This window comes from Stenella coeruleoalba (assembly GCF_951394435.1).
Source record: "Stenella coeruleoalba genome assembly, chromosome: 7".
Lineage (NCBI taxonomy): Eukaryota > Metazoa > Chordata > Mammalia > Artiodactyla > Delphinidae > Stenella > Stenella coeruleoalba.
In genome coordinates this window covers 76,364,128-76,380,658 of record NC_137153.1, presented here as the reverse complement: position 1 = coordinate 76,380,658, position 16,531 = coordinate 76,364,128, and the positions used below count along the sequence as shown (strand labels likewise).

The following is a 16,531-nucleotide window of genomic DNA, read 5'->3' as shown; positions in this document are numbered from 1 at the left end:
CTCAATCTTACTTCACCTCTTGACTCAGTTTACACCAACTAATATGCATCACTACAGCATCACTAACTCAGGGAAGTCCCTCACCTGGATGACTAGGGGCAAGCTTTTCTGAATGCATGCATTGCATTCTTGTAGTGCTTTGTTGCCATTGTAAATTTGCAAATGTTTTATAATTATTTAATTAATGGCTGTGTTCCCAAGAGATTGTAATTGTCACGAGATTGTAATTGTCACAATGGCAGAGACTGGGTCCACCTTTGTTCCTCATTGCACCTCCAGTATCTAGCACAATACCTGACACTTAGCCTGCACTCAATAAATATGGAGTGAGCGACTGAGTGATAGTAAATTCCTGTGGTTATCTCTGAATATAACTTTTCTCTTCCCTACTCTTATTCTCCTTTTCATTCCCCAGGCAATTTGAGTTCAGATTCTAATAACTAGCATCAATTAGAAGTAGGCTGTGAGGGATATTTTTAGGTTTCCACCACCAGGTTGGGAAGACTTCCTCAGAAAGAAAATATTTCAGAGTGGTTTTGAAGTCCTCCACAACCTCCTAAGCATCCTCATTCCAATGGTTGAAATACAATATTTTTCCTAAGCAACGTCCTAACTTTCACATAAAATAGCAGAAGAGGATTCAAACATTATATTAAAATGTAAAAATATTTATTAATATACCATAGAAGGGATACATTGCTTTATAAGAAAGGAAATTCCAAAAATGGTGGTCCAGCCCACCAAGGGATCATCATCCAATTCCAGTTCCTAGTGTGCTAGGATGGGAGCATGGCCTCCACACAGGCCTTCTGCAGAGCACTGCACTCCACACCTCACACTTTACTCTCCTGACATGTATTTGGTCAGTAAACCTAAGAGGCTCATTAGCAAGTGAAGGGAAAATAATAGAGACGGGGCATCACAAAGGGCCACAGACAGATATTCCATGGCAGGAGTCTGGGAGTATGTGTTGATGCTAATTATGTTTCTGGAGGACGGTTCAGCACTATGGAGAAGGACACAAACTCTAATCAGACTTTGTAGGTAAAATTTGGGCTCCTGTCATTGACTTTCTTTAAGGTCTCGAGCAAATTATTTTACCTTTCTAAGTCATAGTCTCCTCATCTATAAAATGGGGATAATGATATAACTTATCTCAAAGGGTAATTTAAAAATTCAAGGAGGTAATGCTTGGCACACAAGAAGCATTCGATAAATGTGAGCTATTATTGTCATTATCTTCGGCTGTTGTCTGCTTTCTCTCCTTTGCCAAAATGCAGACCTAAGTATATAGCTTCAAAGAGCGGTCTCCCAAGAATGGCTCTGCTGCCTACCTATCAAATGTCACTGGAGATGAGACTAAGTGACTACATCTTGAGATTCCCTGGAGAGATAAAGGAGCCACCAAATTCCTATATTCAAATTCAAAAAGAGATTAAGTCCCACAGTATCCTTGAGGAAAAACAGAGCAGAGGGCACCCATAGAGAAGAAGAGAAAATATCTGGAATGTTCTCATAGAAAAATGAACAAGTCTTTGGGGTCATATCTCCAACATTCTGTGCAAAGCAGCTGCCTTTTACTATTTCTTCTGGAATCGCTTTGTTTTAAAAGTGGGTAAAATAAATGTTTCAGAACCACAGCCCTTCCCTCCTGCTGCTCCTGCAGACTTTCCCACAAGCGCTGAATATTCATTTAGAGAAAGGAAGGCGAAAGAGAAAAGGGAAACCCAACTACAAATGGCAGTAAGAAAAGATGATGAAGCAAGGAAAACCACTAGATAGAGACAGGATTTAAAAAAAAAAGGACAAGACAAGCAGCATGGTACAAGGGCTCCCAAGAAGAAGAATTAAATAATTTTTTCTTTATTTTAATTCAGTGTGTGTGGGAGCATCCCAGAAGCTTCTGCATAATCAGAAAATAAGTATTCTAGATTGCATGACGTTCATGTCTAATTAATTGCTGCCTCTGCCTCAGAAGTGAGCAGCTTCCACCTTATTCTTTACAGTTAGTTCTATTAATCTTGTTTAACAGGTGTTTGCCTGGTAAAGGGTAGGTTGCTTAGCCCTCATGCCAGTCTGCATTCTGGGATGTACATAAGAGAATATCTCAAACTCTCTGAGTTTGTGAAAACTACACTTTATATTTTTTCACTTCTCTCAACTCTTGCTGAAGATTTAGGGAGCCGCCTAGATGTGATAAAACAGACTTGTGTTAAGTGCCGTGACCAGATTTTGCTTCAAGGAGTTTTAAAACATGGAAACCCATATACTCCTGTGTATTCACTTCCTATTGCTGCTGTAAGAAATCACCACAAAATTAGTGGCTTAAAACAACATAAACATAAACTGTTCTGGAGTTCAGAAGCCTAAAATCAAGGTGCAGGCCTCAAGGCGAAATCTGTGTCCTTGCCTTTTCCAGCTTCCAGAGGCCACCTGCATTCCTTGGCTTGTGGACCCCTTCCCCCACCTTTAAAGTGCATCTCTCCAACCTCTGGTTCCACTGTCACAGCCAGTTTTTCTGACTGACTCTTGTCTCCCATTTATAAGCATGTGTGATTTTGTTAGGCTCACCGCATAATCCAAGATATTTTTCCTATCCCCAGATCTTTAACTTAATCACATTGGTAAAGTCCATTTTACTATGTAAGGTAACATAGTCACAGTTTCCAGGGATTAGAACATGGACGTTTTTGAGGGGTTATTATTCTGTCTACCACATCATGTATCACAAGCATCTCTCTACCAACTGCAGGCAGGTTTCATTTCATTTATTATTGCATACATACTATGTTCCTGTAAATGTGTATGAAATGTGCATGTCTGAAAATCAAGTATTTAATAACATGTAACTGGAAAGGGAAGGGTTTATCTGGTCCCTAAAAGCCTAAAAAATAAAATAGAATCCTTACTTATATCATACATTTTGGACTTGGTCTTCAGTGATGTCTGTCTAGCATTATATACATTTTCCTTACTTTTTCCCACAATTGAAATCACAGATGAGTGGCTTAAGTCAGATGAGTATCTGAAGCTGAGGACATCTAATGATATCTGTATTTGTTTAAATTAGCTTCATAAGACTAATGCTAACTTTCAATTTTCCATTTATCTTACAAAAAAATAAGTACATAGTAAAAAATTATTTCAAATAATTTCCCAAAGACCACATTACTGCTGAAACTGAACTGTTGTCTGACAGACAGAAGCACTATGACATATTTTAAAATGTCTGTCCATCAAGGACGAACCAAAGTCCAAAATCAGTTTAGGAAGTGCACATGAGGAATGTCAATTCTAATGAGATAAAATTAAAGGCTTTTCAAAATATAAATTGGATTTGTATAGAAATAAGAGACCTGAAGTAGGTTTTTTGTTTTTGTTTGGTTTGGTTTCCCTTTATTGAACAGAAAGCCATATGAAACATTATTTCTTTTATCTGCTAAAATACCACTAGTCTTGGACTGGGGTCATTTATACAGTCATCTGAAAACAACAAACCTAAAATAGTATTTCCTTTCATGCTTAAGGGGCAATTATTTGACAAAAATTAACATTATTGAAATGAGTATTAGTGTATGCTCCCAAAAGAATCTTTTCTTTTTTTTATGGAAAAAAGGTAACACTGGGGCTTCCCTGGTGGTGCAGTGGTTGAGAGTCTGCCTGCCGATGGAGGGTACAATGGTTCATGCCCCAGTCTGGGAGGATCCCACATGCGGCAGAGTGGCTGGGCCCGTGAGCCATGGCCGCTGAGCCTGCGTGTCCGGAGCCTGTGCTCCGCAACGGGAGAGGCCACAACAGTGAGAGGCCCGTGTACCGCAAAAAAAAAAAAAAGTAACACTAACTAGAGCTCCACTTAAATATTTACTTGGGTTGTATCTAAATCTGGGTGTTTTATTATAACACAGATAGATAGTAAACATTTCCTCAGACCATTTTAAAATATCCTTCCTTCACATGCAACTGTAAAAGGGGTGTAAAGGTACTGCTTACCTGAATGGATGCATGTGAGGACTATAAGAGATAATATATATGAAATTCACAGCCAGCATATGGTGAACAGTCAATAAGTCTCAGCTATTTTCATTAATAAGCAATAAAAAACAGGCCACACTTATGGAAGAAATAGTGACCCTGCTCTTTTTTAATCCATTAACTGTTATGCACTTCTGTTTGTGACATTACCTGCCCCACCATTGTTTCCCAGCAGGGTCCTCGAGGTACATCTGCAGGGTGCACAAAAAAGGGTGGCCCAGTGGTATTTCCAGTGAGTGATGCATTGTAGGCCTTGATCATGTTGGCTTCCCATAGGGTAATATTGGCCTTTACTAGCTTCTCCTCTTCAATCTAGAAAGCAGAGGAATGGAAACAAAAATGAAGACAACAGAGATTTCAAAGGCATTTCTGGCAATCTTGAGATTGGGAATCTAACAACATGCTGATGGCAAGGACAATCCAGACACAAGATTTACCTTGTTGTTAATCTCATCCATCAAGGCAAGAATAAATACATACAAGTTGCCTAAAAGAAGAGCAAAAATGCGTCCCAGGAGCCATTTCAGAGCGATGAGGGGATGGTAGTCTTCCAATTCAGCAAATAAGTCAAACAATGTTGGACAGAACATCCCCAGGAGGGACATGACCATGTTCATCTACAAGAAGACACAAGGGGTGAACCAAGTTAACGGTGTTTAAAAATTATTGCTTTCCTCCAAATTTGCAAGATTCCAGCTAGATTCCTTTGATATTTTATAAGACTAAAATTATTTCATGCATTTTAAAAATTTGATCTTATTAAAACAACAGAGACAATATTCAACTCATATATTCAAGATGTACATGTGTGTGAGCTTGTGGACGTGCCAGTAATAATAGTGTTTCCTAGTATAATGAGGGATGCGATTTACATTACTTTCTATGCAGAGAACATTTACTGTTATACATGGTAACTGATTCTGCACTTCACAACAAGATTTCCAAAGGAAATGGAAAATGATCTGCTTGAGGAATGAGGTCCAAATTGGAAATACTAATTTGGCAATCATCAGCACATGGGCTAGTTTAATCAGTTAGAATGGATGAATTCCTTGAGATGGGCCCAGGACTAAATACTGAGTATGCGGGAATGCAAACTATAAGGGGCAAAAAAAAAAAAAAGGTTCCAGGTGACTCTGGCAATGTCTTTACCTGAATACCTGGCTCATACTGTCACTGTTTAACATTTCCCATTTCCCCCTGGTAGACTCCATGTTTTGAATGATTAGAACTACCAAACTATATTGAGAAAATAATTGTCAATATGTTTTTCCCTTTTGACTAAGAACATTGTATAAGTATGACCAGCAGGAGCTAAAAGTCAGCATGACATAATATAAAATCAGCATGATACAATTTCAGCCTAAAGTAAAAACTTGGCAGAGCTATGCAATCTTATATAAGGTAAATTTAAATTCTGTTTCATCAAATTTGTAAAGTTTTTCATGAATCCCCATTATTACCTTTGTTGGCCCCTAGGAATCAGGGGTCCCCTAAGATGGATATTAAATATGTACTTACAAAGAGTGACCCTTTTGATGATAATCAATTATCCCTCCTTTTCTGTGGTTTATTAATACAAAAATATGATCAGTACGAACCATGGACCAAAGTGGCATGATAATTTTGCCTATAAATGCTATCATAACTGCAAGGATAATTTTGAAAGCAAACTTAGTAATGCTTTGAGGTTCCCCTTTGTTTTAAATAAGTAAAATAACTCCACCTAATGACTCTCTGTTTTACAGGCTTCCAAGAAATATCTATGCCATCATAGGCTCTTAAATATATGGTCTCCCATCTTCAGTGTTACTGCTTCTGAAATATCTAGAAAGTTTTTGTTTGGAGCCTTTTGTTGTAAGTACGTTATACCATTTTCTGTGCAAGATTCTTCTAGGAAATTCTATGCTTATGAAGACTTTCATAATCTGTTTGGTCTACAAGACTCTGCAGAAGTTTCAGTGTGGGAAATCTACACTTCCCACCGCCTAAATCTCCACACACTGAAAAGGCCCAAGTTCAAAATGATGCCACATTGTATTCTAGAACATTTTATGAAAGGGAACAGACCCAAGAAACAACACATGACCAGTGATTTCCTGATTCTAAATATCTACCTCTGACCTCTTTTCTTGGACCTGCTAAATGGGCAGATACCCTGAAGACAAATCGCAATCATAATATTTAATTCCTTTCAGAGAGCTGCCCTTCCTCATTTGAATAGCATTTGGAGGGGGAGATAATAGGGTAAGGAGAGGAGGTGAAGCAGTTAGGCTGCTAGTGAAAAACAGAGAGAGGCCCAGTCCTGCCCAAAGTGGGGGAGGCAATCTGAATGTTTCCAGTGAAATAAACATAAGAACCCAGGGCTTTATCATTGCTGCTTCAAAGAATTCAGGGGACAATTGGATCTTTCAAAGATAGATGCAGGACCTGCAGAGAAAGCAACATAGCGTCATGGAGAGTGCTGAGCTTGAAATCAAGATTCCTAAATTTTAACTCTCATTGTTCTCCATGGTTCTGAGACCATGAACACATCACCTAATCTGAGATTCATTATCTCTGTCTATAAAACGTACTGGTTGGAATATGTGCTCTAATCTCTCTTCCAACTCTACCTTTCCCTAATGTCACAAAGTGAAAAACAGACAGTAGACAGATTTGGAAGTAAGGCTGGAATAGGGACACGTGTGCCGAGGTTGGTTCACTCTCAGGTCAGGATGACAGAGATAGGTAAAGAGCGGCCATATTTCATATCCCAACATTGAAGCACAACCCACAAAATCTCAAATATCAGATTCTAAGCACATAAAAAGCATGCAGAGACGAACTTCATTTTTTTCCCACCACCCAAGGGTGTCAGGATCTTGCTGCGCAAATTCCTGGGATCGCTTCACAGCCCAAAAGATGAGGTATCCACTCCCGCCAAGTGTTAGAAACACGAAGAAGTTAGCAAGAAACCTCAGGAATCTGATCAAGTGGACGTTTTCTTCTGCTTGGGCTGCTCTTTCTTCTATTATAGCTTCCTGTACCCAGGCAAAACAGAAAGAAAAAAGAAATATCTGAGCTACAAAAAGTATCATGAACTCAGGAATTATTTCTGCAAACATCAGAAAGTGAGGAATGAAAATGTAAACTGAATCTGGGATTCCACAAACCAGGTGAATATTGCCAGCAAGTGAGAAAAAGTAAGACAGAGAAGGAAGAATTCTTACAAACAAACTCTGGTTGAGTTAATATTTACTAAGATAGTCTTCATTCTAAAGTCTCTTCTAGTACAGTTTTTTAAAACAACTACAAAATAATACTTTAGAGTCATTTAAAATATTGGGCTAATGTATTCCTGTAAATAATTAGCGAGCATTGTTCTATTATTTAAAATATCTGATTCTGATTACTAATGGTTGGCTGTTTCAAGCCAATGGCATTGTTTTATTACCAAATTTAGAGAGAAGTAATGCTGTCATGGGTCATCAATCATTTTCCAGTCATAATCAGAACCCTGCCCAGATCCTGGTAGGAAGAAATGATGAGTTAATCTTTCTTTTAATTGTCAAGATACTTTGCTACCTAGACCATTTGGAATGGCTCCAATTTTACTCTTAGAAATACCAAGAAAAGGCTCTTGAAGTTGGTGTTTTTACCTTAAAGTTCATTGTGATAGAATTGAATTTGTTGTCTGCTGTTTCAGGATTGCCAATCAGGTAGTCCCAGCTGGTGAACACCTTCCAGCTGAAGTTGAAGCTGTTGTCGTCACCACCTCCATCATCACCAATATTTTTGGTCATCCTATACAAACAGGAAGTTTAATCCAGCAGCCAGAATACAAGCAGAAAGGGAGAGGTTAGGGAATAGCAAAACATCATAATTATAAGGAAATTGGAGAAGCAATATCTAAAAGACATATACTTTCAAACAAGTTTGTTCTAATAACTAGAAAATAAAAGTTTATTAAAAAAATATTTTTTTGTTTTAATTTTTTAAGCTGTTCATTTTCCAGGCCTTCAGGATTAAAAGACTACTAACCATTGATGATTTTAACAATTAAACAGGTTATATAAAATTACGTATTTTTTATTTGTTTTCCTAAACTGTTTTCCTAGGGTCATATACGAGGCTCTGAAACTTCTGTGGGATAAGGATCTCTTTAGAAATCCGGTGAAAACCACCAGTCCCCTCATCAGGAAAAACATATGTATAGACTCTTAAACTGTTGTACACAATTTTAGTTGGTTTCCAGACCCTGTGAAGCTTAGGGATGGATTAACCCAGGTCAGATCAGGAAACTCCTTCACAGATTCCAATTCCCCTTAGAATCTCCTTCCAAAGAGTGATTACACTGAATGCATGGAATTTTTCCATACTTGACAACTCTTGACCAAAAATCAAGATTTTTATACAACTTAATAGCAAGTGGTTACATATATTCTAATCAGTGATGTTTTAATTTTTTTTTGCTTGGACAGTTTAAAGTACATTTACTTACTTCAGTGGCTAAGGATCTATATTCCACTTACTCCACTTCCTTTTTTTCCCCTACCACTATAAAGTGCAAAATTAAAATATTATATGATATATATTATAAAATGGTCCCATAAGGTTTTAGTTTTTTAAATATTGCAGTGATATGGACCTGAAAAAAGAAAGGAGTACAATGACATAAAGCTGACAATGTAGTTTGGCAGGTATCTCTAAGGTCATCTAAATTCCCCCACTGTTTAGTCCTATTCCTTACAGAGGTTTTTATATTTCAGATGGGCTAATGTGTTTGAACAATAACCAAAAATAATTATTCCTTACATCAATCTACCACTTTACCCTTTGCAAATGGTATTGATGTGTATTATCATATTTGTCCTTCTCAAAAACTTAACAAGAGGTCACAGTAGTTAATATTATTCTCTTTTTACAGTTGGGGAAGCTGAAGGATAAAATTATCAAGTGATTTGCTGGCCATTATACAGAAGTAAACCACAGGGGTGGGTCAAGGGCTTAGGTTTTCTGACTTCATTCTGGTACCCAAGCTAGGACACCATGAAATATGTTGAACCATACAAAGTGCCTTTTTGTAGGTCAAAAAGGGTTGAAATCAAACATTTCCAATGGATTAACCTAGGGAGAAAATGATTTTTTTGATTAAGACGCCATCACCCCTTTTTGCACTGTCACTGAGCCAAGGGCAGGGCCTCAAGTAAAACTGACCACTTGACAGATAAGTCTTGAATGGAGCTCTATCACAGGCAAGATTCTGTAGCTGTAGACAGCCTTCCAGAGAAGGGAGCTCTAGCCGGACAAGCAAACAGGGAACATCTAGCATGTGGGAATTGACAAGAAAGGGAGTGAAATACTAAAAGGGAGTGACAAGAAAGGGAGGAAGGATATTGAAGACAACCTCTGCTAACAACACATTTTTACTAAGAGATGGCCCTGATAGCTATAAAATATTTCACGTACAGCTCCATTCCTTGTCTGCAGAGAAAAAAAGTGTACATACTTAAACAAAAATTCCTCCTTTTTCAAGGGGGTTATAGTTTTGAACAACTATATCTTTGAGAAGCTACCTCAACATACAATTTGCAAGGAATGATGGAAGTTTTGCTTTGCCAGGGACTAAGTAGGTTTCCAGGGCACAAGATTCAATGCTAAAGCCAGGAGAGTCCTGGGTCAACAAAGTTAGTCACCCTATCTTAAAATCGAAAAGTGCTTTCTTGGATATCTAATTTTCCTTCCAATTTCCCTATTTATTAATCAAATATAGATATTTGCTTCCCTTTTATGGATGAGGATGCTGAAGACAAAGAATATGGGCAAGAGGGCAAAGTCCACCAGTTGCCTAGTTGATGTCAGTATTCAGTTTTAGTTTCCCTTTATTTGAGTCATGTATCCCATAAAGCCACTCACGTTTATTCCAAGAATGTATTTGTTTGGGGCCAGTGGTGGGGGAAATAGATGATATAAGATTCTGAACAATCATTTATATCTCATCAGTTGTTCTACCAAGCCTTGCCCCCAGGGTTAGGAGTGGGGTAGGAGTCATAAATTGCTTTGGAATTGTCTTGCCATATAGGCCAGTGAACTTAAACTACTTGCCAATCTGGTAATGAACAACCAAAGGTCCCCTGCCGGAGGGAGGGACCAAAATCAGGCTGGTTTGGGTGGCATAACATGGATGACTTTGAGGGGGAAAATGTAGAATTTGTGCCCTACAGCTATCCTAAATGGCATCTTTGAGCTAATAGGAAAAGCTGCCATTTCCTGCAGAGCTGCACTAGCTAATAAGTTCGCTACTAGCAATATGTGGTTACTGAGCACTTGAAATGCAACTAGTGTGAAACATACATAAAATTTCAAAGACTTTGTACCAAAAAAGACAGAGAATATCTCAATAATAATTTTAGATTGATTATATGTTGAAGGAATACTTTCAATATATTGAGTTAAATAAAATATATTATTAAAATATATTCCACCTATGTATTTGTTTAATATAGTTACTAGAATATTTTAAATTATATGTACCTTGTCTTATAGTTCTTTGCATAATGCTGTTCTAGATGCTTTACACTCATCTGCCAGAAAATTATTATAATAAATGTGCAAATCTATTAATGTATAACTACATAACCATATGTGACTACCCTACTGCTGGGGTTATCATATGACCTCAATTCCTACCATGTTGGCTTTGTTTGGTTTTTCAATAAGCCTATGAATTATAATCCTAATAAAACAGTTAACATTTGTCAATCACCGTATGCCAACTATGTTCTAAGTGTTTGCATGTACTGACTCATTTTGTCCTCATAGCCATCCTAACATCAAGGTGTCATTAGACCTCTATTAGAAACGGGAAAATAGAGCAGTTGAACAATTTGTCAAAGTTCTTTTAGAATGGGCTAGAGCTGGTATTTGATTCCATGAAGAACGGCTCAAGAGCCCACTAGGGTATGTAGCCTCTGCACAGTCACTAAAAGAAGCTGAGGACTTGGACATCCATAGACATGCTTTCTTCAGTGACTATGGAGACTAAAGGACCAATATGGAAACGATACTCACAAGGCCTCTGTAATGTAACTGTACCCTTGACTTTAGTCCTGCCAAATCAAAATGGCCAAAAGACTAGAAATATCTTAGAGTTTTTGGAACGTGGTAGTACTTGATCAGGTAGACAGATACTTTACATACTTAGGGTCTCTGGTTACACTTGGACAACTAGATAAAGAATTTGGATATGGAATCTCCATTAAGGCCTAGTCCTGAAAGGGCTTAAAAACTAAGCATAATAGTTTTCTCCGGAGGAACCAATAAGTTTGGCAGGGACAGGACACAAAGCATGCCAAAGACTGTTCCAGAAAGCTCCTGCTCAAGAGGACTTGGACCCTCAGGTAGAGGTCCTTCCCTGCAATGAAGCAAAAGGCCAATTTACCTTGTGCATAGTTAAATAAAAGGGTGAAGACTTTAATTGAGATGTTTCAACACCTGCTAAACTGGTTCAGAAAATTAGCTAAAGGATGGATTATTCATATTATTTATAGCCCTAAATGACTGTGCTAGATTTCTGCAGTGTCTTCAAGTGAGGTTTTAAAAATATATTTCAGACAGGGAGAAAGGATGAGCTGCAGTTTCATCAGTTCCCCAATGAAATTCTTTTCCATGCTCTAATAAATCCTCTTCAAAAATAAAACATGACTATATAGTTGATCATGACGGTCTCGTTGAGGGCCGTTTGTTTTTGCTGTCTTACACAGCTGAAATTTTTTGGATGAGTGATTATTCTGGGTTTGTTTGTTTGTTTGTTTTAATGAACAGAGAACAACAGATTCTGTCTATTGAGCTGATTCTGCAACTCACAAACCTCTCTGTATGCAAAAAGAGGGGTCAGCAGCTGCTTCCCTGTCTTGTTTGAAACATTGATTCACACCTTAAAGTACAAAAAAGCACAACTTTAAAATATGCTTAACCACAGGATAGGCATGCAACCATCACTGTGACCCAGTGAGATGATCAAAGTCCTGCACTTGTGTTCAACCCTTTTGTTTGGGAGATGTAATAGTCTAACATTAGTGTAGGTATTAAAACCATATTTTATCTCTTAAATACTCTGCATTCTCTAGACATGAAACGGAAAAAAAAAATCCAATTCTCAAGTTAATTTTTCCATTTGATTCCAGAAATCAATGCTTGCTTCCCAAGAGACCAATGAAACTTACTCTTTAAGGACAACCAGAAAGCTGTATCCAATGCACATGATCCCCACCAGAAAATAGGATAGCGGCAGTCTGAAATTCATCCATCCAATTGTTCGTTTATTGTCGTAATAGCCATAAAAGAGGACGGAATATTGAGCCAATCCCTAAAATCCAACAACAAAGTCACTTAACAGATGCTGTGAAGAGCAACTCAAAGAAAAAAGATCGACTTCTAAGAGGAATAACAAAATGACATTAATTTTCAAACTTGGGAGATGGCTCTGACGTGAGCCCTATTGTTTTGCTTCATGGAGTGACTGTTTCAGCTTCCACATTGATTGACAGTCTCTTGGTTTACTTGAAATTCAGGGACTTCTAAATAGGTCAAATTTTTAACCAACTATAGGCTTGCTCAGCTGTGGAGCCATTACCGTGAAATGCCCACTGATTGAAATATCAAAACACACTTCATGGTGTCATTAAATTTACAATTTTAAGAGCCTGCTTAATATTGGGGGGAGGATCTGAAATGTGCTTCCTCAAAGTGTCATGGCAGGTTTCCACTTCCAGTCACCTGAGCCACAGTTACATTGGTTCTTCATAAGCCACAGAGGCCACATCTCAGCTCACACTTAGCAAAAACAAGGAGCAGGTGAGATGACATTGGAACCAATATGCACAACCTTCCATTCATCAAGACTATTATCCCCTAACAAGCATGTTTATTCATGAAATTACATGCTGTTTCCCAAAAATTATCTGCCAGGGTTGGAATCACCATCTTCCAAGGCCACCTGAGTAACTGCTCTCTATACACAGAACATGGCATATTTTGATGTTGCTTCCCTTATAATAGTCTTCATCTTCCTCTCCTTCTCTCATTCACTGTGTCCTTCACTCTTAGCTTGGCAGCACTGTTTCTGTATTACTATATATCCACTTCCCCAGCTTCTCTCTGATTTCATCTCTCTGACAATAACTTAAAACGACTATGCTTTGTGAAGTGAGAAGATAATTGCAGTAATAATATCAATCAATAATTTTTTTTGAGCCGGTAGCATGTGCTGAACACCTTACTTCTTCTTACAGAATCCTCACAAGAACTCTCTTGAAGCGGCTGCCGTTAGGGGCAATCGTTTTCCTCTACACTTGTTACTTGCCATGTAGAGAAAAACTGTAACTGTAAAACTCCCAGCCCCTCTCCACTGCCTCATACTAACCCCAGGGAGGAGAGACTCATCTGACAGTAGAGCATGGGTGAGGAATGGGGATGATGTGGGGCACCACTCTTCCTCCTCCTTTGAGATCCCATGCTGTGCTCTGCCCCTGTGAGGGGCATCCTGTCCTGGTCTAGGACTGCTGGGTAGGAAGGTCTGCCTCTGAAGCCCACTTGCCCATAAAAAGATGCCATATTCTTTAATATCAGTGTTAACAATAATAAAGATGTCATGCTGACCTCCATCTGTCTAACCCTTTGTCTTATTTCTGGTTAGCTCACAACCTGGGTCGACAAGGTAGGGGGTGTTATTTACCATCACTTCCCCACCTGAAAAAGACTCAATAGCTCTACACCTATTTTACAGATGAAGAAACTGAGCTTTAAAGAAGTTAAGTAACTTGTCCATGTTCACATAGCTAGTACGTGACAGAGTCTGAACCTGAACAGGGTCTGTCTAATTCAAATCCATATGCTTAACCACTGTGCTATACTGCTTCTCCTATGCTTTCTTTGCCTACCAGGACTTGCATCATACTAATGCCATATCTACCCAGCAAAACAAAGAAACAAGAAGTCCCTGGACCCCTGGATTGGTTCAGAGTGGGTGCCAGGACCTCCTGGAAAGGATCTAGACACCCCTTTTGAAAAGATTTCAAAGGGCCTCATCTTCACATACATAAACATTACAACCTGACTTCTTTTTCTAATTCATAATGACAGTATTGGGATTAAAAGCCACCTCCAAAATAACATGAAAGGAGAAAGTAGATATGTAACAAACATCTGGTGGGCTTGTTAGGTTAGCACAGTAGCTTCTGGGGCAGCTAACTCACCTGGTGTATGTGTCATTCAGCCTATGTTCAATGGCTGCACTCAATAAATATTAGATCACAACCAATGCGGGTAAGAGCCCTTTTTTGGAATCCTGATTACTTCGCAAAGGTTTCTTCAGTTGGTCTATTTCTACATATGCAGTGAAGCATGTAAACAAAAGAGGAGGTACTGTTGAAGTGCACAATTTTTAAAAGTCTTATCCAATCCATCTCAGTAGCATATTGAGGGGTGGTTTTAAACACAATGAAAGGCTTAAAAGAGGTCTCCCCCTCCCCTTCCACCCTGTGGCCCACCACACGCCACACATCTTTCCCTTTCCCTTAAAACTCCAATAGCAGACATCTGGAAGTGACTAAAATAGCAACGACTCCTAGCCTAGCCAAGGTTCCATTCGGTTTCCATGTCAGCGCACATGGCTTTCCCTGTGGGAGCACTCTCCCATCCCAAAATCTGTGACAGAGAAACCACAGTCAGAGCCAAGTTTCAAATGAGCACAGAAAATTCCTGTCCAACTCTAGGTTCCATGCTTGCACACTGTCTACCAAGACTCTAATTTCTGTTTGAATGCTGCAGCTGGTCTAGTCCACAGAAATCGACACACATCTATGAGAATGCTTTGATGTTGCAGTCGCTAGGAATCAACTCATGTATTTATTTATCTAACTAACTTTTATCGAGAACTTATTTGCCAAATACTATACACAGATGGAGTGGGAGACTGGATTACAGAGGCCCCTAGAAAAAGTTCTGCATGCAAATGTCCCCTTTATAAGTATGTGTCACCTGAAATGATATTAGAGTTCCACCCCTTTGGTGTTTCTCACTACAAATAGATACTCACTGTGAAAGACAACATTCTATCCCCATGATGGTAAATGAGTTTCATCATCCTTAGTAAGCCTTTTTAGTTTGTAGTAACTGTCAGACCATTATTTTGAAAAAAAATCGTTAAGTCAGAACTAGTAGGAAAGGAAGCTATAACTTGTGAACTGTGACTGCTGAGGGTATGTGAAAGGGAAGTAGTACCACACTAGTAGGAGTATATTTCTACTTTTCTCTGAACTGTTATCAGTCATTTATACCTTAGTGTTAAAGAAAGCTTCAAGTGTGGATGAAAGATAGGGAATGACGTCATTTAAATTCTGATACGCTCGGGACCTGGGAGAGAAGCAAGGAGTGAAATGGCTAACAACACCCAAAACAAACCTCGACCAACTTTATAAGAATAGCAGCCAGCCTGGCACTTATGTGGTACATGCTGAGATCCAGCCCCCGGCCACCCTCCTTCTCTCCAACCAGACTTGCCAAGTTCCATCTAATGCTTTGCTCGCCTCCGAGTTTCTCTTCCTTTTGCTCCAACCCAGATCTAGAGTTATAAAACTGATGTTATACGGTTCTAGGCTAGGAAGCATGCAGATTACAATGAAGCTGGGCTGAGCCTTCACAGATCCTCTCATTTTCAGTAGAGGGAATGAACTTCTACCTGTCTATGGGACCCTAGGCAGTGAACTCTGGCCTTCAAAAAGCTGTGAAGTAGACAGTTTTTTTTGGTGCCCATCCATGCATAAAAGGCTCAGAGTGGTTGTCTAATATCACACAGGTAGTATGTGGTAGGATTCAAATCCAAATCTGTCTAAATCCCATGACTGAGTTCTTTTCATTATGCCACACTGCCTTTTTAACCATGCTGGCTTCTGTAAAGAAAACTTCTGTTTGCCTTTTGTGCCATGATCCATAACTGACACTAATGGTGGGAATTCTAGACCATATGCCCAATACCCATTACACATCTCATTCCACTTGGATGTTCCACAAGAACCTTGAACTCATTACATTTTAAAAATTCTCCCAGAGAAGCAAGAAGAACTACAATCCTGCATCCTGTGGAACAAAAACCATATTCACAGAAAGACAGACAAGATGAAAAGGCAGAGGGCTATGGACCAGACGAATGAACAAGACAAAACTCCAGAAAAACAACTAAATGAAATGGAGATAGGCAATCTTCCAGAAAAACAATTCAGAATAATGATAGTGAAGATGATCCAGGACCTCAGAAAAACAATGGCGGCAAAGACCAAGAAGATGCAAGAAATGTTTAGCAAAGACGTGGAAGAATTAAAGAACAAACAAACAGAGATGAGCAATACAATAACTGAAATGAAAAATACACTAGAAGGAATCAATAGCAGAATAACTGAGGCAGAAGAATGGATAAGTGACCTGGAAGACAAAATCGTGGAATTCACTGCTGTGGAAC

General features: G+C 38.8%; 1 protein-coding gene across 7 annotated transcripts in view; it reads right to left on the bottom strand.

Annotated features, from left to right (window-relative positions):
* TMC1 (transmembrane channel like 1) overlaps positions 1 to 16,531 on the bottom strand; it is a 387,898-nt gene that overhangs the window by 33,538 nt on the left and 337,829 nt on the right. For all 7 annotated transcript variants that reach the window (XR_013829012.1, XM_079925955.1, XM_079925956.1 and 4 more), the window contains 5 exons: positions 12,240 to 12,382; positions 7,674 to 7,818; positions 6,861 to 7,055; positions 4,470 to 4,649; positions 4,183 to 4,344 (listed from right to left, as the gene is read on the bottom strand). Coding sequence is in view for 6 of the 7 variants with exons in the window: in XM_079925955.1 (XP_079782081.1) it covers positions 4,183 to 4,344; positions 4,470 to 4,649; positions 6,861 to 7,055; positions 7,674 to 7,818; positions 12,240 to 12,382 (825 nt within the window). In the remaining variant the exon portion in view is untranslated. The remainder of the gene's footprint in view (positions 1 to 4,182; positions 4,345 to 4,469; positions 4,650 to 6,860; positions 7,056 to 7,673; positions 7,819 to 12,239; positions 12,383 to 16,531) is intronic.